General features: G+C 40.4%; 1 protein-coding gene across 2 annotated transcripts; it reads right to left on the bottom strand.

Moving 5' to 3' along the window:
• Nucleotides 1–470: 470 nt before the first annotated feature.
• Nucleotides 471–21,846, bottom strand: erbb2 (erb-b2 receptor tyrosine kinase 2). 2 transcript variants are annotated; one of them, XM_079372779.1, is made up of 27 exons: nucleotides 21,509–21,846; nucleotides 14,892–15,043; nucleotides 14,467–14,647; nucleotides 14,191–14,325; nucleotides 13,447–13,512; nucleotides 13,251–13,363; nucleotides 13,022–13,163; nucleotides 12,322–12,450; nucleotides 11,438–11,579; nucleotides 10,746–10,819; nucleotides 10,459–10,549; nucleotides 9,669–9,871; nucleotides 9,110–9,239; nucleotides 8,333–8,423; nucleotides 7,860–8,014; nucleotides 7,704–7,751; nucleotides 7,411–7,549; nucleotides 7,072–7,194; nucleotides 6,855–6,953; nucleotides 6,583–6,768; nucleotides 6,273–6,428; nucleotides 6,113–6,188; nucleotides 5,350–5,496; nucleotides 5,092–5,189; nucleotides 4,715–4,906; nucleotides 4,020–4,419; nucleotides 471–3,934 (listed from the first exon to the last, which is right to left on the bottom strand). In XM_079372779.1, the coding sequence occupies exons 1-27, from the start codon at nucleotides 21,579–21,581 to the stop codon at nucleotides 3,567–3,569; spliced, it is 3,909 nt and encodes a 1,302-aa protein (XP_079228905.1). In that variant the 5' UTR covers nucleotides 21,582–21,846; the 3' UTR covers nucleotides 471–3,566. The 2 variants fall into 2 exon arrangements, with proteins under 2 accessions (XP_079228905.1, XP_079228906.1); XM_079372780.1 differs by having other exon boundaries at nucleotides 4,020–4,416.
• Nucleotides 21,847–24,152: the final 2,306 nt, after the last annotated feature.

Genomic DNA, 24,152 nt, shown 5'->3' with positions numbered 1-24,152 from the left:
AACAATCCAAGAAAATGACGGACTCCATGGATGGATGGCTTTTCAATGTTATTGAAGAGAAGGGTGGCTACATTGGTCACTGATGTTTTGTTGTTGAAACGTCACAGAAATGTTTATTTGTAAATGTTGTTTTATTGTTATCGTTATCAAATAGTTTGCCAACGGTTTTCAATTTTGGATCTAATTCAAAAAACACATGGAGTAGACGATTAGAATTGTTTTAGGCTACACAACGGGCTGTCACATCAACTCAGTTTATACCTGACATGAACACCAGTAAAGTTAAAATTGTGTTTACGTTTTAAATGCTGATCTTGTTCAGTGTTTTGTGACCTTTGGATACTAATCTGTGAATAACTCAGGATTTCATTCAGGTCAAACGAACGTCGTGTTTTAGACAATGTAACAGGACTGCATATTTAAAGATGTACCCAGACTCTGCCAAAATGAGAAAACATTATTCACCTACATGTGGTTTTATATTTTATTAATGACACACATAACATAATGCACCAACTCAATATAAAATGACCATTTCTTCATAAAATGTTCTTTATGTACCTCTGCTCCATCCACAGAAGAGCCACTGGTCACAATGTGTTCAAATTATAGCTACCAAAAGGATTGTTTTATTTATATATATATATATATTTATGTATAATACACATTTACATTATGGGACTTACTGACCACAGAGTAAAGGATGCATTAAAAAAAAAAAAAAAACTCCCCCAAAAGGATATTATTCATGTCCTGTCAAAAATCACACAGACTGTGAATGGTATCAAAATATTCACATGAAAAGTACAAAAAAATACTTTTGCTTCTAAAGACAAATGATAGATAGTTAATGTGTAACCTCTGACACACACCTGTTGGTTAACACTTCCTTCCATTCTCTTGGGCTAACTCCTAGATGAAAACACATTTGAAACTTATTAACAAACATTTTTTTGTACAAGTTTAACAGAATTATGGAAAAAATGGGCACAGAGCCCTTTTTACATTCAAGTTTACTCTTCTGCTCAATCGTATAACTTAAAGAGGGCAAAACAACAAGTTCACTTCAACAGGGACCCCTGACACTGTTCAAGGCCGGTCCTGAGGCTCTGTACCGAATGAAGGGTTTTATATCAAAGGGAAAATAACAGAGAAAGAATAAATGTTGACAGAGATCGTCCTCGTTGTGATTCTGCCGTGTATACAGTGTCAAAACAAATACATTAACTGTGATTGTATATTAGGTAGTGGTTTTGTGATATCCTTGAAAAAGATCACATTTTTAAGGAAATGGGAACAAGTGTGAGATGTGCTAAAACACGATTTGATCCAGTGAACATCGTGTATCTCAAAGAGTTATTGATTTTTGTAGGCACGTTTTGAATGTTTAAAATAGAAGCCTTCGTCCCCCAATTCACAAGTCTGGGAAATGTTGTTTCAGAAATGTTAAGAATTTTGTGGTACTAGAGTTTTATATCAGGAGGCGCATTTTAATTAAAACATAAGTTAAATGCTCCTCTTTTTTTATCTTTTCATAGTATCATAGAATGTAAAAATACATTTTTACCATCTAATTCCTGCTCTTTCCAAAGAAGATTTTGGAAATTTGATGCCTTCGTCTTTGGACGAAACGAGGCCAGAAAGCTATTGAGGGTTTTATTTATTTTAATGACATTATCCATACTTTATTATGTTTAGTAATCATAAAATAAAAAAAGTGGGGTCTTTTTAATTCAATAGTAATAACTTGATTCTATGTTAGAAGATGGTAAATCAGGCCGAGTGTTAAAAAAGATCTAACACAGATCTTACTATGTTTCTATTCAAACATATTCTTAAGTGAGAAACTATCAAATAAAATCTGATGGGTTTTACATAGATAATTTCCATGAAGAAAATGCTTCACAACCTTTTATGAGAAAAAGAAGAGAGATAGTTTCTTAAAACCCAGTCTATTGTTTTTAGACCCGTCAGAGATTTCTGCCACACTCTTCTTACATTTCAAATCAGTGACGTCAGATGGTCGGGATGTGCCAGTTGTGAGAGCCCTGACTTTACAACAAGGACACAAGGGCTGGACAATGGCTCCTTTGAATCACTCTTCCCCCGCCCCCTCAAATCTCCGCCCATTTCTAACTAACATGAAAAAAAAAAAAAAAAAAAAAAAAGTCCTCTTAAAAAAGGCTGTTGATTATTAACTGGGGTTCCAGTGTGTTCTCGCTGAGTGGAATTTGAGCCATGAATTGATTATCCAAACTGAACAGAGCAATGTTCTCTGCCTCCTCAGATTCACTTTCAGCTTCAGTGTCTGGTGCATTGCTTACTTTTGACACACAAAAAAAAAAACAGAGATCTGCTCTTTGTTCACTTCGGGTAGGAAACAAAACTCATCCATAGCCACATGCTAGTTCTTCACTTTGTGTGAGACATACTCACTAATAGCTTGTAGTGCGTTCTTGCACATTAAAAGGCCATCAAAACAAGAAGGCTTACAACAGTCCTCAGGCAGCATACGCAGTGATCTGTTCGAGTGCATTGTACATGATTTTAAACACACTCAGTCCTCTTTAGGTCTTTGCAAAAATCATGCATTCCCTGACAAGTTGGCTGTTACTGCACCAGTTCATTTTGCCTTTAAAACATGACGCTCGCAGCTTAAATCAACTCTGCTCGTACCAGCTTAAAAACTCTGCTTGTACCTTGTATCTCATATGTCATACCACAAAGTGCATGCAGCAGCAGACACTAATCACCACATACATCAGTGAGACACAATGCCTATGTCTTCTCCATACAGGATGCCTTTCTTTCAGGGAGCAAATTAACTGGCCAGCTGGGCTGCAGGGCCTTCTCTGGGAAAAACAAAATGGCTTTTGAGTTTGTTGAAGACCCCCATCAGGTCAGACGAAGTGACCAGAATACTAAGCATCACCTACAATGGCTAACTGTGCTCACTTAATCAGAATTTTCTACATATATTCTATACAACAGAATATAAAAAAATATGTATTTTTCTTTTAGCTGGGGTTATTAGCACATCGTGGCACACCTAGGGGAGCTGATGAGAATCCAAAAATGCTTCACATGTAATAGAAACAGCCGCAGACATTTCAGCAAAAGAACTCGGCTTTTGTTCACCCAGTTCAATGTTGGATTCTGTCCTAATTGGACTTTTGTACTGTGGTCAGTTTTGACAGATGTGAACTCATCTTGCTCGTCAAGTTCTGAATCATAAAAACAGGCTGAATGAACTTACAGTCATTTAAAGAGTGCTGAGAGGAAGACAGGAATACAAGTGATGCCACAGACACCAGATTAATGCTACACTGTTGACTCATGGTGCGTCACGGCTGAGTGATTTTTTTTTTCCAGAGCTCAACCTGTTTGTATTCTCTTAATATTGAAAGATGCACTTCCATATGCACGTACTGTTCTTAGAATCAATCACATACCCAGCTCATTTCTGACACACAAACTTCTCGTCTTCCCTTTCCGTCGCTCCTGGGTTCCCTCTGTAGAGCACAATCTGTGACTCATCTTGAGTTCATCATGCCACTCGGGCCCCCTCAGGTGTATCCACTCCAGGTGTCCGCTAATCCCAGATACTCTGGATTCTCTGCCGTGGGTGTCACAAACCCATTCCCATGCCTTTGAAGTCTTCCGTCCCTTTGCGCTGCCTCTGCGCCCTCAAGCACTGTGGCCCCGGCTACAGCTCTAGCTTTGGCCACAAGGTCCAGGTAGTATGGGTTGTCAAACGCCGGAGAAGTAGAGGCCCCAGTACTTGTGGGGACCAGGTATCCTGGGTTTTCCACGCTGTGACCAGAGCTCAGACCGTTTGGGAGGCGCCGGTCTGCTCTGGAACCTTTTCGAGGCAGCGTGGTGGGACGCTCGAGAATCACTGGCCTGGGATCCTGAATCTCTTGGTTTACATATTCTGGACAAATGGAGGAAGAAAGAGGATTATTATCTATCCTATCGTCCTTTACAAGAAATTCTTTCAGAAATCCTACCATGCTCACCTGGCAAAGCATGATTTTGATTATACCCATGATTCCGCCTGGGCAGTGAGTAGTGAAGATGATTTGGAAGATGAAAGCCATTTTGCACAGGTCCATCCGTCTCCAGGTCCCCCTGACTTCCGTTGGAGTAGGTTGGGTCTTTGCTGTAGCGCCCAGGGCTGGCCGGGGGTATGGAGGGGTCGTCTTGAGGTTCGTCATGGAAGACGGAGTCAGACTGGCCCCCGGCTGAGGGACTGCGAGCCAGTGTTGGGTACTGTGAAGTCCACAGGCCGTTGGATGTGCTGGCTCCTGAAGGTAAGGTTGGGTACTGACTACGACCCAGAGTGCTTAGAGACGAGTAAATGCTTCGAGGACCGTTGGCGATGAAAGGGTCGATATCTAAGCCCTGATCTCTGCTCTGCTGGAGAGAAAACAACAACACGAAGGTTGATTCAGACACGGAAGTTATAAAGTCTATCTGACTGCTGACCAGGAAACCTAAGCCAATGGTTATATTACATGTGTAGTTATGGTTATGAACTACGTAAACCAGACTGTATATGTATGATTTAACGGCTTAATTCCTATTGCCAGCAAGAAAGCTGATAAAAAATTATCTACAAACCAATAAAAATAAATACAATGAACCAATAAAAGTCCTTTACTTTAACCAGCATAGTTTGAAAGTATAGCTCATGTCGTCCCTCCGCACTGACCCTGTATGATTGGTGTCTTGACGGCCCGTTGGTCTGGGGCCCGTCTGTTTGAGTCCTGGGGAAAAGGTTTGGCTGAGGCACCAGGTACTCCTCTGCATCCAGCAGTTCCCTCATATTGTTTCCTTCCTCTTCCAGGAGCATCCGAAAGAACTGGCTGTCCACTGGGCTGGACAAGCTCATCTGCTCATCGTTCTGCAAGACAGAGAATACCACTCATTTAAAAAAAACTAATAAAAAAGCAGCCATAAGTCAGTGTTTATCTGGATGGCTGTAATACAATTTCTTCTTTGTTTTTAACTGTCTTTAAGCAAATATTGCAGTTCAGTTTTTTTTTTTAAATAAAAGGCTACATCAACTACACATCAAATACCACATACCTGAATAACTACAAAGCGAGGTGGATCTCTTGCCATGGCACTGAAATCATTGACTAGATCTTTGAACCTCGGCCTGCTGTCTGGGTCAATCATCCAACCTGTCGTCCAAACAGAAAATCAAACTGTCAATCAGTCATCCTCAACACTTACATGAACATCGGCCAGGATAAACAGCAAAAAAAACAGACAGTCAACAACGTAGAAATAAAGGCCTCTAATTGATTCATTAAATCAGATGTATAAAATCTCAACACTAACATTTGACCATGATCATGTAGACATCGATGGTGCAGATGAGAGGTTGGGGAAGCCTTTCTCCTCCTTCCAAAACATCTGGGATCTCTCTCGCTGGGATCATATCGTAGGGTTTAGCACCAAACGTCATCAGCTCCCAGACCGTCACCCCTGAGAAGGAAACGACATTATAAATACAATTTAAGGAGCACAATTTTCAGGCTTCAATGATTTGACATTTACTGATGACCATCGTGTCAGTTACACTGATTTATTTTTATATTGATCAGAAAATAAATAATCATACATTTTGACTGACATGAAAATGGTTAATGGACGTGACGCTTGCTTGCGCTTTTCTAGTCATCTGACTCCTTTGAACCACTTTTACTCTGCCGGTCACATCAACACAGGCAGAGACCGCTATATAAAGAGTCCATCAGTATTATCTATCCATTCAAAAACATACACAGACCAATGACAAAGCAGCAGGAGCAGTTTGGCGTTTAGAGTCTTGCCCAAAGACATGTTGTGTGTGTGTGTGTGTGTGTGTGTGTGTGTGTGGAGTAGTAGTGGGGACCTTCCATATGTAAGACCACTCTACCACTGAGCCACAGCTTCTCAGAAACAACAGTTTGTTATCCCAAAATTAACTCATAAACTGAAAACCTTCCTTGGACGTTTTTGTATCAGAATGTATTTGAATACACTTTCAGTCTTGGTAATAGACACACTGTGATTCAAAAAACATTGAGTCTTTAATGCCACAGCCCTGAGTTACACCCACCGTAGCTCCAGACGTCACTCTGATGTGTGAACTTCCTGTGCAGAATGGACTCAAGGGCCATCCATTTAATCGGCACCTTGAGGAACAAAACGCACAAAATCAATGAATACATTCGAACACCCCCTGTGCTGATGCTCATCCAGTCACTGCTAAAGCTTACTTTTCCTCCATCAGCGTGATATTCAGTCTCATCTATGTCGAGCAAACGGGCCAGACCGAAGTCGGTGATCTTCACGTGGTTTGGGTTTTTAACCAGAACGTTACGAGCAGCCAAATCTCTGTGGACCAGCCGGACTTCCTCCAGATAACTCATCCCCTACCACAACACACACACACACACACACACACACACACACAAACACACACTCCATTACACACAACTTCATGTGTCCATAAATATACAGGATGATACCACACTGAATATAGGAAAAATAGACACAAAGATGACACCCTGTTTCTGGTTAACACACCTTAGCAATCTGGACACACCAGTTGAGGAGAAACTGGGAGCCGATGCGGTCTTTGTTCTCTCTAACGTAGTCAAGGAGGCAGCCGTACGGCATCAGCTGAGTGACCAGCTGCACGGTGGAGGTCAGACAAATCCCCAGCAGACGACAAACGTAGGGGCTGAACACTCCTGCCATCACATAAGCCTCCTGACAACGACAGAGGAAAGATGTTTGGATGTTTCAAACTGGATTGGCATGTGTTGTGGATGTACACGTGTGTATCTTTTGCTCACATCAAGGATCTCTTTATTGGCTTTCGGCGATGTATTCTCTCGCAACACCTTGATCGCAACCGGTATCTTGACATTTTCCCCATCAGGAGCCCACACTCCCTGAAACACACAACAAATCATCAAAACCTTGACCGAAGATGTACAGGGAGCAATCGAATGTCCAGCAGATACTTTATTGTGCTTTTTTTTTGTTTCATGTTAATGACGTGGCTCCTACCTTGTAGACTGTACCAAAGGCCCCAGCACCCAGCACCCTGAGCTTTTTCAGCTCTGTCTCCTTAAGGATGCGCATCTGAGCCTGATTTGGTGAGGCACCGCTCGGTGTTAAAGGTTCTACCAGCTGTGCACATAAAAGAAACAGAATGTAGATTCCTTTATTAAACATTATAACATCCAGTGGGAAGCTTGGAACTTACTGTGCTGTATATATGTAAATTATTAAAGTAAAGCACAAGTCTAACTAATGATTAGAATTCAATTTTCCAAAATTCAACCAAAAATAAATAAATAAAGAAAGAAAGGCAAAAGGTCTCTGTATCATGGCGTGTGTGCTCACCTCATGTTCTTGCAGGATCCTCCTCATCGTCTCCTTCCTCTTCAGCTTTTTCTGTCTCCTCAGGTAGAAGACCAGCAAAGCCAGCAGGATAAAGAAAAGCACCACACCGCCAACTGCGGCAGCAATGGTTGTGCCCGGTCTTAACAGAAAACAAAAAGAAACAAAGTTCACATTCTTGAAAAGAGCCTCCAAGAGAGTCCGGAGGCTTAATTACAGACAGTACCGAGGTTACATTTAGATTCATCACTCGCACAGAGACGTCAATTTTATGCTGAAAAGCTGAAGCTGCTCACCCTGTCCTGGTGTCAACGGGGCAGCCTCTTTCATCCATCACAGTGCAGCTGAAACATAGAAGTGCTGGGCGTGAAACCACTCTTCTATTCCCCATAATTCATGAATAAACACTTTTAAAAAGTCTTGGCTCGTGTCCGTCATGGGTGTTTACTCACGACAGCGTGCAGTTGGTGTTGCACGACAAACAGTGCCCAGTGGCGTTGCTGTACTTCCACACTGTTTGCTGATCTTCTTTTACGCCGCTGGGACAATGATCCACACAAAAATCCCCATCCTGGAAGTTTCTGCACTCTTCACAATCATCTGCATCCTGAAAACACACAAGAAAAATAAGTGACTTTATAAAGACAATGTTACCTAGAGCCACACATGCATGATGGCATAGGTGTATTATGATCAGTACTTTTGCAATTTATTTGATAGTCTTAATATTAGAGACAGGCAGTGAGTGTTGAAAAAGCTTCTGAATTATTATTGCTTCGTGGCACTACGTGAAAAAACATCATATTTGGAGTCATAATATAATTCTTATATTCAGAGAAAGTAGTAAAAACAAAGAGAATAAACAGGGCTGCTGCTGATGTTTCTTCATCAGCGGGACAGTCAGAGATCTGTGCGGACATCTTACCGGGCCATGACAGGAAGCAGAGCCGTTTAGAGGTCGACACTCTGAGTGACAGGGGACGCACACAGATCCATCTGTGTATTCACGCACAGACCTGCGACACAAGCAACATAACATCCCATATCAGGGTGTGCTCTGAACAAACAATGTAAACCAAATACTTTCAAACTGTTTAGAGCAGAGTAAGATTAACAGCACTCAAATCTGTAGGCCGAATGTGTCCGCCAAACGCAGACAGATTTAGATATTATATTCATCAGTTATAGAAACAGCAGACAGTTTTGCGGTCTTCAGAGTAAGACTGATCGACTCCCCTTGTTTTTCATTTATGCTCATTTTAACTAGCTTCTGCGTAAAGCTCCTTCCAACCATATGTTTTTGTACTGTGTAATACATATCATCACACTACAGGGTAAAGAATAAAATTAAAACCTCAAATGGATTTCAATGTTAAACTTTACTTCTGTGCCATATTATCAATATGCCAATAATTAAACACATGTTGAGACCACAGATTATTTAGTCTATTTTTATTGGGGGAACTATTGTAACTTAAAAACTCTCAGATTTCATTTTTGTGAACACTTGGCATTATGAAAATAAATAGACACTGAATGCAAACACATCAAACCTACATAAATCACTTTAGGCCAATATGTGAAGTGTTTTGTTATATTTAACTGGAGAACTAAAATACTGGATTAATTTGAGCACTATCACCCCACAATTGGTATGAGCACACACACAAACACAAACACACACGGACACAATATGTCTTACCCCTGGACAATGTCACACTGCTCAATGCACTCAGAACCACGTTGGAAAGTCCTGCAGGACACACACTGGCTGGGCCCGGGGCCCCAGCAGCCCCCCTCACACAGCGGGTGACAAACACGCCCCTCTGCCTCTGGATACAGACACATGGACAGAGTGTCAAGTGCGTGACGTACACTGTAGGTTTTTGTTAATAACACTCATTGTGACGCATGTATGTTGACTATCAGAGCCTAAGCTGCAAAGTTACATGAAATTTTTAATTAGAACATTTTAAAAACCCTCAAGATGGACAGTGCACTGACTTTCTCATTCATAGTAAATATTTACCGTGCTGCGTGAAGCTGCATGAACGTCGTTTTAAATGCACATAAAGGTCATTTTTTGCAGATGAAGTTATTGCAATAAAAAAAAAAAAAATCTAGTATCTTGCAAAGGGTGTAAAGGTGGAAACAGATAGCTGCCAAATGAAGTGTCTGATCAAAGGGCAAACTATAAGTCTTTAACGGACCTTGGCATCGCATTGCTGTGTTCTCATTAACATGTTTGTGTGTAAACCAACCACAGAGTTGGGGTTCCTGGTTGTTGCTGATGATGCGGTGGGGTCCCTGGGTGGGATGGAGTAGAGTGTCCCAGGGAAGAGAATTGGTGTAACACAGCTGGGAATTGTTGTGCAACAGGACCAAACCTCCACTGACGCTGCGCAGCGAACGCAGCCCCAGAGATTTGATGTGAAGATTTTGGAGTGCAAGTGAAAACACACCCCTAAACAAAAGTTAAAAAAGAAAAGAAAAGAATAAAGGAATTCAAGTTTAATGAAGAAAGGTGGGAACTTTCACAAACAAGTCAACAAATGACATTTATACTGTATAAAAGGAAATAATGAAAGAAAAACAAAGAAACAGTGAAAACATTCTGATTTCAACAATAACAGCAGCTCATAATTTCAGGGCTTGTTGTTTCAGTATCAGACACGTAGATCCAACATTTAGCAGTATGACCTAGTTAGAGCATGTTACACTGGAAAGCAACCCATACACTTGAAGTGCTGCCCTGCCTGGTTTGTTCTGCAAGTCAGAAGCTGCAGGGCTGGCTAATAATTTGCTTTTATAACCCTGAAAATGAAAACAACTGCTGTCATTGATCAAGAGAGTGATAGTCAAAGAAGGAGCAGAAACCAAGACACAAGGTTGGATAACAAGCGTAGAAAGGCAGCCTAGGGGAAGCCACAGTGACAAAAATAGTCTGGTTGGAATGAGAAAGTGTTGAATTAAAAAATAAAATCGATAATAATATCACATGGAGACAGGGAGAAAAGACGGAAAGGCAGAATACAAATCAGAGAGTCTTACTTGTAGAGCGTCCTGCCTCTGATCACCTTCAGATTCTCAAACACACTCAGGTCACTCCACTCTTCTGGCCAAGCTTCAACATATAGATAACCTGCAAGTCAAAAATCAGACAAAAGGAAAGTCATAGTGTGCTCTGTATACCATTCTTCTATGCAGTGTTTTAGGGTCAAGTCCACAGATATTACAGAATATTTACATTTGCATTAGTTCTGAATCCCCATGAGTCTTAAAATAAAGGCGTCATCCAATTTTCTCATATTTGCAAAGACCCAAAAAGGGTTACATACCTGTTATCTCCTCCAGTTTCTTGAAAGTGCTCAGCTGCTCGAGGGTCAGGCCGGATGTGTTGGTCACAGGGTCCCTTGACAACGACAACACCGTGTTTTAAGAACATTTTAGAAAACACACGAGGAACCTCAGCACTCACTCATCTCTGGTTTGTTTACATGAATATGGCATCTCACTTTGAGTTGGTGCCACGTAGATCGATCCAGTCACATACACACAGTGACTAATAAGCCAGCTGACCAGGTTGACAAATGCCGAATCCTTTCTTACTGTACATAAACTCTACCCTTCATCATGGCATTATTGCCCCAGTTATGTAATATTATTTACATTCGACTAATGAAGAGAAAGTGAACAAAAGCAGTTCTCTCAGTTTCTCATGGAGACAAAAAAGAAACTTTAAAGTAAAAAAAACAAAAACAAAAAAATGTACACTCAAGTACAGAACAGCCTGCACAAAGACATTTTCAATCAATCAGTCTATCAAAGTTTATTTCTATAGCACATTTAAAACAACCTTGGTTGTTTAAAAAAATAAGTTTTCCACAAATGATCTGTAAAGAGTTTGAAGGACTGAACGCAGGGATGTGGCTCTATGGCAGTTGTGACAATCAACCTGCTAGTTTGTTTGTATAATAACTTTTGTATCTGTGTGAACTCAAACTGTATCCTTGGCTGTTTTGTCTCTTACCTTACAAAGCTCTGAGGGAGGAAGGCCAGGCTACCAAATATCTTCTTACACTTGTTGAACTGCTCCACGTTAGATGACGTCACCATGACGATGCCATGGTTGTCCGTGACACCGAGGTTGTCCATCCCTAGACCATAACACACTGAAAAAGCAAACCATGACATTAGATCTCAATCATGCGGTCTTGTCAACAGACACTCAACTGACATGAATAGATAAAGCAGTGAAATAACCATCAACAACCCTTCACATAAACCCGGGACATCAACGTTGGAGAGAAACAAACAAATGGCATTATGCATTCATGTTTCATCTACAAAGTAAAACAATAATGGAAGTGTTTATAATTGAAGGACCTACATTAGGTGAGATGGAGAACAACGTGAGGGGGAGAAGGATTCATGAGACAAAACCCAGAAGTAAAAACAACAACAACAACAACATCAGAAACAACACAGTGCCTCTGGGACTGGTTGGTTCACTTTGCATTGTCAACATGTGATGCATCAGAACATCGGCACGTGACAACACCGACGCACGTCAGCAATAACTTGAATGAACACTTCACATTTGTTTTGTAATAATTGAGTCACACAAGGTGAAAAGGTTTTTCCTCATTTAGACTTTCAAGAGGCTACACCTTGTGCTACACCGTCCTAATACTGACGAGGAAATAAGAACAGCATGAATTAAATCCGACTGGCAGGGATTCAAAAAGGTGCGGGAATAATTACTTACACATCTTGTTCATATTGACATGATATCATATCATAGCTACGGCGAAATTTGTAAAATGGAAATTCCTGCTGAAAATCTCTTGATCCCAGGAAAGCGGAAATGTGGACCAAATGAACATGCATCCCCAAATATTCAAAGATTCTCACTTTTAGGACAGTCTGCTTCACACTTTTCACATTTCTGCATCTCGTTCCCGTCGGGATTTTTGATGATAACTTCTTGGTTGGCCTTAGGACAAAGTAAAGTGCAGGCCACGTCCATAGCCAGATAGTTATCTACAGACAGGAGGATAGAAAATGTTAAAAGGTGTCTTTACAGCAAAAACAAAAATTCAAGATTCAAGATTTTTATTTGTCACATGCTCATGCAGATGTGCAGTGAAATGTAAGGACTGTTCCGCAGGCCATGCAATAACAATAATAAGAATAAACACTCAGTTAATGATAATAGAATATAATCTAAAAAAATAAAAGGAGTTGTTTGAATGTGCAAAATAATAAATATAGAATAGAATACTGTAAACAGTGTAAAGTGTCAGTGTGTAAAGTGATAAATAAATAATAAATATTAATAATAATAAATAAATCAAAAATGGGAAGCCAGTAGTGACAGGAATGTGATCGTAATATCGGCAGGTATGAATCCACGGAATGTGTGTGGGAATCTTGGCAGTGAGAGTGAATAAAATGATCTTTTCTCCACTGTCAGCATACGCTGTCATCGAGGATGCCCTGCAGCCAAACACTTAATCATGACTCACAGCTGCAGCTGCAGACTGGCCATTACCTGAACACAGTGTTGCATCTTTTTGTACAGATAAGCTCAAGAAAAAAAAAAAAGTCTCACAGGGACACGTCTTCACACAGGTGGCTCCAAAGTTGAACTTCTTGTTTGGGTTGGGTTTGGTCTGAAAGGTGACGGGGTCGTAGATAGTGGGTGGAGGGCAGTTTTCCTTACAAACACCACTGTCATTGAAGTGACGGCAGGCCTGGAGAGAAGGAGGAACGATATATTATCCTAAAATCTAAGAAGAACTAGTTAAGACTGATAAGCGTTTGTGTATTTATGTCTTTACCAGACAGTCTGAGTCTTTGGGTCCTGTGCAACCAGCAGCACACTGCATGTGACAGCAGTCATTTGGTAGGGGTCCTTTACACCTCTGACACCCCGATGTACAATTATGGGTCACTGTGAAAAAGAGATTTGAATATTCTGTTTTTCATCTGCTTTAATCTTAAAGTGTGACTTTATTACACATGGTGTTAACTCACAGCTCTGGCAGTCCTGTGCGGTTTCTCCCCAGCAGCTACTCTTACATGCAGGGTCACAACTAGGACCTTAATGATAAAAGAAAATAATAGTCAACAACAAATACAGATGCAAATCGATTTGAGCCTAGGGCACCACCAATATGCTAAAAAGCTAAAAAATTATTTTTTCCGACATAGTGAAGATTAGCAGTTCAGAAAAAACAGCTTCATCATTGTAGTGTAGCATGAGTGTGCTAACTATTAGCTCGTTAGCACGAGCTGGAGTTGATAGAAATGTCCTTTCTGAATTTGATTTCATTCTACAGTAACAAATTGGACCAAGACTTGACCCTCTGTTATTAGACTATTTACCTCCAGATCAAATATGGGAAATTGACTTGAGCTTTTATTGTGCTTTTGTTGTCTTTCACTGCCCACGGAAAATGATTATCTGTGACAGAGCACTTGGACGACATTGCTATCCCTAGGGTAGCAAATAAGTAGCTAAGTGCTCTTTAAATAATGAGTAGAGTTGATAAGGTGTCGCTGCATGTACATTTGTACATTCGAATTCATAAACGTGTCAAATTAATTGTGGGAAGAGCAACATTGTCCAGTATAACAAACTACCTGCTTTGGCCCTTTCCTGTACATCTTTTGCTATTTTGCACTTATTGTTTTGCCCCTGAAAAAGTTCAAACCTTCTTCGCGTTTTTTTTTCGTTTTTTTTTTTTCTTTCTTTCTTTAAGTCAATCTGCTACTCACATCCGGGGCCTCGAGGCTGCAGCAGCTTTTTAGTGCTGTTCTTCCCATCCAAAGTGTCCGTCCAATTGATTCTCTGGGCGTCTGGGAAGCAAAGCTGAGGGTTCCCCCAAATATACACCCCACCCAACAGGATCTCTGCGAGGGAGAGGGTTCAGAAAATAAACCAAATGAACGAGCAAAAACGACGGAAACATACAGCCCAAACACCAGTCAAGACAGGTCACAGTTGGTTTGGGCATCAACAACCCTTTCCTCTATAGCAATAGAGTTTCTGACCTGTAAGGGAACGAAGCCTGAGGGTTCTGAGACCCCTTCCATCCAAAGTGTTATCCAACACAGCCAGAGCGAAGCTGGAGTTGTACAGCTGGCTGCCTCTTATGATCCTGAGGTTGTCCAGAGGAACCAGACTCACTGATACATGAGCTACAAGTACATAGCCTTGAACCTCCACGATCCCCTAAACAACAAGAGATAAAGAGAGTAAAAATAAGAGTCTGTGCAGGCAACAGATGTGTGGATGGAAAACAAATCCAAAGCTAACCAAAAGAATGATTGTATTTGATATATTTCTTTATTTCAAAAGTTAAGACCTCATCTTGAAATTTTTTTTTTAATCCTGTGTAATAACAGCAATATAACACACTTATTTAGACATAGTGTGTGCTTGTACATGTCCATTACAGCTACCACATCGTAAATACCTGTAGAAATGAGAGGTCAGGGTTTCCATGAAGGTGTGTAATCTCTAGGTTGCCATGGACGACCTTGCAGCCGGTGTAGAGCAGCCTCAGGGTCTCGTAGTGATTTTCTAGACTGGAGGGTAGGGCCAGCTTCATGTCTGTACCCAGGCATACTGCAACAGAGATGACAAATGACCTGAAGCATGTAAAATGATGTATTGCTCGGTATCCATCCATATCCATCAAGTGACTTGTGTCGATTGCCAGTCAAAAGCTGATAAAGCAAACTTTATAAGCCTTTAAAAAAACTGCAGCAAAATATGTCTGTCTACTTTTAATATCAACCTTTATTTGTATAGCCCCACTTTACAAAAACAGGTACAAAACATTACAATTTGAGTACATAATGAAGCAGCTTTTCTCATTTGACATGTGAAACATGCAGTGCTTATAGAGTCTGTACTGAAGTAATCCAATCAGTTAAGCTGTATAGTATCTGGAAGTAATGCACTGAAAACAACTGGCCTACAAAGAATACATTCTACTGAAATAAGAACAACAACAACCTTGTGACTGAAGAACTTTCCTATGATTCTTTTCTCCTAGTTTTCAGCTGTGATGCTCCAGTATTTAATCACAAATCATCTATTGTGTGTGTGGTTTTTTTGTCAGTCATTAAATATCAAAATGATCTTTATGCAAACAAAAGCAAATACAAGCAGTTTCTAGACAAGATAACTCAATAAATAATTACATAGGTTACTCACACCCAACAGGGATAAAAGGGATAAGGCAGAGAATACTATTCAAAATGTTTTGGAATCTTATTTTGACTGAATAACTTTTTACAAGCAGCCTTGACTGTGGTCTTCTGAAACACGCACCATCTGTGCTGCTTCTGTGTGTATGGTATATTTTCCACTGGCAGCAGAGAGCGTAGATTCCCCACAGTGGGTCACACACAGCATTACATTCAGGGTCATACAGCTTGACAATTCATGGGGGCTGCGGTACTCACACGCACATAGCTCCCATACTTTAGCAGGCAGTCACACACTGTGGGCCGTCCCTCCTCTGCTGGGGTTATAAATGACTTCCTCTGGCTTCTATCCAACAGCCCTTCAATAGTCAACCCACTTTTCCTGATTTAAGACGACCCCCCTCTCTCCTCTCCCTGTGCTATATCAGTCCCTCCATTGGGGAAAGGACGCCTCAGATACATCTTCAGAGGAACAGTAAGTGTTGTCAGGCAGGAGGAAGGCCATGAAGTTCAGGAGATTTGTGCTCATGACGTGCTCTTATCATATTTATCCTCAAAGCTTCACTGCTGATTGCTGAACATTTGACCCATAATGAAGCAGTTTTACCAACAATGATTTAAATAAAGTCTGCTTTCAAATCTGAAGAGCAGACGGGTCTTTGATTGGTAGAGCAGCTGCCAAAAACCACCCAGGCATTGCAGCTTGTGTTATTCAAATGACTGATCGCTGCTTCCTGAAGTGATATCATCTTGGAAAATGTCTTTATGTTAAGCCAAAAGGGGAGTCATGCTTTTAATCTTTAATTATTAAAATAACTGAATATCGGACAAAAAAAGAAACTCTCTAGAACCTCTATGATCTGGACATACAAAAAAAAAATGCACATAGCTCAAACTCCAGGGATTAGCTAAATGTGCCGGAACAGAGCAGCTTTTCCATTTCTAAAAAGTGTGTGTAAAGCCAGCTCTCAGCTTCCTCTCCTTTTACTCTCACATTGTTTGCTCTCCAAAAGTCTCTCAGCAACGTCTGAGTGCGTTTCTGTGTGTGTTCGGCCCTGTGGGGAGCTGCCCACCCTTCTGTCCCCTCCACACTAAAATACTCGCTCTTTTATCACTCCTTTGCTGCAACAGCCGGCTGTCGTGACGCCGGCTCTGCCTTCCTCCTGTAAGTCCAATCCATCGTTTTTAGAACCGTCTTTTTCAGAGCTAATCAGCCTGAAAACGTTCTCCTTGATTATTTTTTCCAGCGAGTCCGAGAGGCTCATTTCCCAGGAGTGTGCGTCTTTGCATATCTAAAAGATGACACATGCATGTACAGTATTTCACCAGAGATAAACTAGGTGAGTAGTTCAGACACGTCAGCCACCAATGACCCTCCAGGTTACAAACAATGTCTTCTTTTCCTAGCAGAGTCCAACCCAAAAAACAAATGACATCCAAACCACACACAAACCAGAATTCATTGTGATCTATTTCCATGTTTTGCTCTAAATAAAGAGGCAGGTTTCACTTTGTTACAGGTACATGAAAACCTAAACTACCAAACCTGTTATTTGCCTTTTTACTGTTGATCATCCACATTGAGTCTGCTGTGATAGCATCGATTGAGACGCTTCGTACGTTTTAATTTTGAGAGAACGCTGCACACTAGTTTAAGTAAAGGACAAAAAAAGGGGCTATAAACAGGCTGTACGGAGCTGACTCTCTCTCCTTTGCAGTGACAAATCATGGTGTGAAGAAATGTCCTGTTATTTGGTTTGGAAAGATGTCAAAAACAAATGTGTAGAGATTATGAGGTTTTTCGAGCTGCTGACAGGCACTTACATGAAATCAACAATCTGACCCTGTGAAACACACACAGCGGATACAGTAATGGATTAAACCTCCTTATCATATGATATGTATCATGACACAGTTACCATCAAATCTAGTCATAATTTCTGATACTGTAAATAGGTGATTTACAAACATAGGAAAAGTGAATTACGAGTGAGCGATATGGTATTTTCTGACTTCCTGTTTCAGTAGATGTGACTGTAAACTGAGTGTGTCTTGTATCCATGTGCTGCTTGTATAAGTGTCTGCAAACTGAAAGCCAGCTTGAAGCCACACCTGTACATGGATACGTGCCAGGTAACACAGGGAGTGTGCATTGTGTTTACCAGTGTGTGTGTGTGTACGCTAAGTGACCCAAACATGACGACAGCGACGCAACTTGCAGGAGTTTGACTGATCCACGACGGAGAGCCTGAAGATACACCAGCCAACTCTCTGCAGGCTTTTTCTCAGATGGCTCAGATCCCTGCAAAGCTCAACATAAACACACCATCTGATCCATCAGGACTTTCTCTGTCAGTGGATTATCCCACAGATTTAACATGCTGCTCCTCATTCTAATGCAGCAGTAATCCTAGCAACACGTCTTGCATGAGCTGCAAATGTCTCCAAACCTTTCTGACCCCCCCCCCCCCGCCCCTCTCTCTCTCTCTTTCTCTTCAGTCGAGGAAGAAAAAACAGGTATTGCTCAACAGACAAGCAGAACAGGATCGTACTGTACCGGAGTGACGTGAACTCCTCACTCATTCAGCCTGTCATGCAGAGGCTGCAAACATACATACACACAACACAGAGGCATCAAAGTATGTAGTAGTTTGAAAGCTCCTGCATCTGTGTCCAAAGTAAAACCCTGAAGTCATCGAAAACTGGATACGGCATAGAAATGATCAGAGACTCTGTTTACATGCCATTATTATTCAATGTGTAATGAAGCCTCTCATAACTTTTATCAAGAGAACTGATACAAATAAAATAAATGATTTTTTTTAATCAGGAATTTTTTTTCCTTACTTATAGAACATTGTGCAATTTTTGACTATTTAAAAAAAATCCTGAAGTAATTTAATAAATTGTAGACCTGAGAACTTGCTGGTATCTGCTGGCCCTCCAGTCATAAAAGACAGTTTGAATGAAGAAACAAACATGTTGCTGTCCTTGTCTAGTGCTCCACTTACTGTCTGAGCTGCACTTTGGTTGTGTGTTATCATCTCGTGAAAATATACAAGAACCTTTTTAACCCTACATTGATCAGTGCTCATTCTTTTACTTCTTATTTCTTCCTGAAGTTTATGAGTAAACGTGTTAACAAATACCTTATGAGAAACATGCAGCACATCACAACACCGGTCTTTTGTTTGTGTGTGTGTGTGTGTGTGTGTGTGTGTGTGTGTGTGTGTGTGTGTGTGTCTTTTTAAAAGACTTCCTATAGAAGAAACAAACAGCTTCGTATCGTTTAAATGATCCTGGCACAGGGATTCTTCCTACACCTGACAGTTCGTTACGGTTTCTATTATTAAATAGTCGCATGGTAATGTTAGAACACTTTGTTAAACTCGAACAAACAATAAATGTCATAAAAAAAAATTTCACCGAATTGGAAAGTAAGTGAGGATTTTCAAAAGAGCATAAATTATTGCAAAGTCTGCAACAACAATATTACTTTCCTACATCTTTCTCTTTTTCTTATTCCACTTCATTGTTTCAGAGATTTATAAGGAGAAACCGTTTTGTGTCGTGCAGATCTGACCAAAATTAGATTCTCCTCTGGCCCGGCTTCTTTGTTGTAAGCTGTTGACATGTGATGAATAACACAAACCTAGCGTTTGTTATACGGTATGCGCTCTCTGTAGCTCACAGTGGAAGATAAAAGATCTAAAGTGTCTTTGGAGGGAGCCAGGATATTGAAACTTACTGTGAGGGCTACTGTTTTTGAGTGGCAAAAGAAGAAAATAATTCATCTTTTATGAAACAAATGGACTTTTAAATGATGGAATCTTATTGGTGCGTGGCTGCTGTACTCACAAATACCACATTCAGTGTTTAAGGCTTTACTGAAGTATTCCCTACATGTTTGGTTTCAGACATTTTTTTATAAAGTGTCTGGACCAAAAAGAAGGTGAAGGTATGTTTCAGCTTCAGGCAGACAGACAGGTGTCAGCAGTTTGGGATGGCGCTGGTATTGGCGACCCCCTCCTCAGCTCTAATGATCAGATCACTGACACAGTCGTGTGAGTCACTGCTTACAGAATTAACCGGCCACCTACGGACATTCAGGACAACTTAATCACTTTGCTTTGAGTTTCACTCAATAGGGGCACAGGAGTGTGACAAGGACATGAACCCTGTGGATACTGGGCCCTCCGTAACACACACACACACATGCACACACACAAATACACTATGTTCTCACACAGGGGCAGGATGATGAAATAATTATTTGTGACCACCAAAAGAAAAAAAAAAAAAGCAGCTGACCTTTGAAGTCAAATGTGTGCTGCAGGATGAGAGTGTGTTGAGACAAAAACAACACTGAGTTACTTGAATTCGTAGAGAATGATCTGTTTGTGCATGATGCGTTGCTTCAGTTGTTGCGCACAGACCAATCACAATGCTCGTACTGCACTGATGCTTCCGAGACTGACACTGTGGAGCAAAGTGCACCAACCTGTTTTCACCAACAATGCAGTCGTATTTTGAAATCCCTTCATCTGGGACTATGGGCTTTGTAGTATGATGGATGTTGGGTAGACACAGACATGGACTTTTTATCCATAACTGCAATTGATTAGTTATGTAGAAGTCTTGGTTATTATGTGAAAGCTCCGCACTGACCTATTTCCTCAGCAGATTATTGATTATCTAAAAGGGCAAAACGGTGTGTGACATATTAAGTGCTTTTAAAAACATCTGGCCGCACTTATTGATGTTCGACTCCACTTAACATAGGATCTCCAGCAATATAAAGGGCCATGCATGCATGATGACAGACGACAGTCGAAAATAATAGTTTTAATTTATGTGGTTTAAATGTATATTTTTGGTCCTGTAGAAAATCATAAATTGAGAACAAAATTCCTTTAATCTTTTTTTTTTAATAGAAGATTTTTCTTTGGCCTGATAAACGTTATAGTTAACAGAGGAAGCACAACACCGTTTAGGAAAAACTGAAAAAAAGTAACGTTTGGTATTTATCTTAAGAAAAGCACTTTATTTATAGAAACCCTTCATTGAAATAGCTTCTGTTTCCTCGTGTGTAGAGCAGAAAGGAAAGGTGATTAACTTCAGAATTTAACTGCAATATTGGTACAAACTTTAATGCTTTATTAAACTTCCATTTTCTCGTGTAATATAAAAACTTTCAAAATAAAACCCTGATTTTCAACGACTGTAGGCCTGCTGCAAATCCTGCACTTGTTTGCACTTTCATTTAGCTCTTGTTTTACTGGCATGCTCTCAAACTCCAAGTGTGACAAGTGGTCCTCTATCAGACAATGTCCTCTTTGGAGCCACAAGTGAATAATTGACATAGTCATGATCCCTGGCACACAATGCATTGCCTGTTGTTGTTATTGGTTTGTTTTTGTTTACGCGCAGAGCAAACCAGCCTGACGTCCGCCTGCACGCGCACTCAGTCACTCTGCTGCTTGTATCTGTCCAGAAAGCTGCAGGGCAGGTTCTCATTTCCCTTGCCTTTTACTACTACAGTGTTTGTTTGTGCAACACAACCGTGCTACAAGTCGCTACATTGAGTCGAAGTCCAAAAAGTAAATCTCAGTCGGGGCTACTATGTGACAGGTGCCATTTGTTTTCTCCTTATCATCGCTGCATAAATCCCGAGAGCCACAGCAGTGACTTAGTGACGAGAGCTGCGGACTCACGCAGGAATGTGGCTGGAAAATATCAACCTCTTTTAAATCAAGTAAAACTTTCAAAATTCTCTCCAGTATGCCCAACATACCTCTGTAATATGAATTACGTAGGCAGCTCCCTATATCTATTTTCCTGATGGTAAAGTCTTAGAAACGCAGCAAAAGTTACCCACCTTCTCTGCCCAACGCGCCCGTCACTCCGAGCAGCACGGCCCCGACAAACACCAAACTTCTCACCGCCTCCATCTGCTGCGACTCGCCGCCTCTAGTCCATACTCCAAACTATGTTGGAATCACTGCTCCCAGTGCCGAATCGCCGTATCCAGGCTTTCTTTAGTGTGTGGTTTGGTTCTCGTTTTGTGTTTTGGCTACTTTTGGAGTTTGTTCGTTTCCAATCTCAGTGACTTCCTCCCTGGAATTCTGTGCCTGTTGGTTTGTGGAGCGTGACAGCAGCGCGCATGAGCAGAGACGTGCGCCCGTGAAGGCCTGAGCGGGGAGTGGCAGGTTTACTCAGCCCGCCCTCACAACGTTATAGACCTGTGCAAAATCCATTTCATCATAGTCATTACTAAGAAAAAAAAACAGTGGTAAACAAAGTAATCAGACATTTAGCTTATATTAAATCAAAGACCATCGTGTATACAGTGTAGTCCGTTATTGAAAACCATGTATAAAAGGCTATAATACAACATTCAAAGATCACTTACCAATACAAACATATAATCATGATGCAGCTAAAACTGTGCTATTATATAAATAATATAGTTATTAATGCATTGACCTGTAGGCTACATAACTTGAATGTTGATTTGATAGTATATTCCATGGTGCATGGTCTCCAGAAATTTGCTGATTTTCTTTCTTTCTTATAAATTATACGAAGAACATGAACAATATTATAAAAAAGCTTCTTAAATCAGAGTTTCTTAAAAAGACGCAATGCATAATGCACGCAAAAATCATGATTAATTACAATCACATAGAATAAATGCTGTTTAATGTTTAAAGCAATGATCATCAATGTAGAACAAGATTTATGTAATCCACAAAAAGCACAGAAATATACATTTATGCAGTATTTTGAGGGATATAATACATTTTTCACCAGAAAATGTACTTTTTCTGTGAATGGAAAATCGCTGTTTATAAAGTTTAAAGAAAGTCCACAGTTCATGTCTGGAATGCAGTGGTGATGCCCAAGTAAAAAAAAATAAATAAATAAAAATAAAAATAAAGAAACCAAATTGCCCTCGATAAAACAGAACAAAGTGTCAAGGTGGCCTAATGTTCAACTATTGCTGTAAATGGCCAAAGAGCCACAATGCAATGGATTGCCATTCAGGCTTTTCATATGCCAGAAAAACTTATTGTGATGCCCCACTGCACACAACGTGTGAACTCCTATTTTTTAAATCTCTGCGGTCCTTTGCCTCTGTTTCTGGATAGAGGGATTTTGGCCTATTTCATAAACAACTTTTACAAGTTCTAAACTATTGTAACAGGAGAATGGGTAAACAAAAAGGTATTTGTTTTCCCTCTCACTTTTATGACTGTTTTAATCATTTATTAACTGAGGTAAGCTTAAGGGCATCCAGTTCAAAGAGTTTGCAGTACGGTCCTTCAAATACTAAATCACTTCAGTCAAAATGTTTTAAACTCAGAGGCCTCCACTTTTTTCAGTATAAATTGTTTCGTAAACTGAAGTATAATTATGTATTCAAATGAAACTTTGGTTACTCATTGATTTGTGTTGTGATGAATTTGTAAGAGGGATTTGTATGATAGACCAGAGAGAGCATCTTCACATTTCTCATGCCCCTCACTTGATGGTCACAAATCAGGAGTTGAAGGAAGAAGAATAAGCTCTATTCATCTCACTCTCTCCACTCTCCACACCCACAGCAGCCCGGGTCAGAGTCCGACCTACTGCACCGAGCTATCAGTAAACAACAAAAAGCTACTCACACAGAACACATGTCGTCTGTGACTTTTACATCGCTTAGTAGTCCTCTTTCTGCTTGGATGTTTGCACTCTGGTTCGTATGACTTTCCCAGCTGCAAACTTTTCTAAAGAAACAGATTTTTTCAACATACGTACAAAGCCTGGCCTAATTGTCTTCAACATGTCTTCCACATTAAAAATATGAGGCATCAATAGTGAATTGGAATTATGGTCGATGCTCATCCTTTCTCTATTGAAAGTATTCACAGACTGCTTTATTTTTTCCAGATGCTACCTGAAGACATTCTGAAAACTTTATGAACATTAACATTAGGATAAATATGCCTGTGCAGTTCATGCCTATTTTAGATACTAAGACTGTACTCTGAAAATCTGAAAAATCACTAACAACTATTTGTCATGATGGGCTTTTGTTTATTTTGTGTTCTAGTGTTGTTTCCCTTGCGGTTGGTCTTCAGTGTTTCCTGTTTTATTTTGTAATTTTCTCATCCTTGTGTTTCTCTTTGTTCTAGTGGGTATTATTATTGTTACATTTTTGGGTTCTTTGTGTGCCTTTTGTGTTTCCTGATTTACTTTGCAGAAGTCCTCAGTGTGTCTTGTATTTATTCCTGCCTCTGTCTGTTTCCCCACAGTGTGATTGCCCTCATTGTGTTCACCCGTGTCATTAGTCTCACCCGTGTCTGATTACTGTGTCTATTTCATCTCAGCGTTCCCTCCCTCTTATTGTCAGTTCATTGTAAGTTGTTAGATGTTATTTGTTGCATATGGAGCATCCTTGTGGTTCCTCGTTGCTCCCCTTTGTGATTTTTTTTTTTTTTTGGTGGAACATTTTGGATTTCAATCAAGTTTTGTTG

This window comes from Symphodus melops (genome assembly GCF_947650265.1).
Source record: "Symphodus melops genome assembly, chromosome: 21".
NCBI classification, from domain to species: domain Eukaryota; kingdom Metazoa; phylum Chordata; class Actinopteri; order Labriformes; family Labridae; genus Symphodus; species Symphodus melops.
This window is presented reverse-complemented; position numbering and strand designations above follow the sequence as displayed.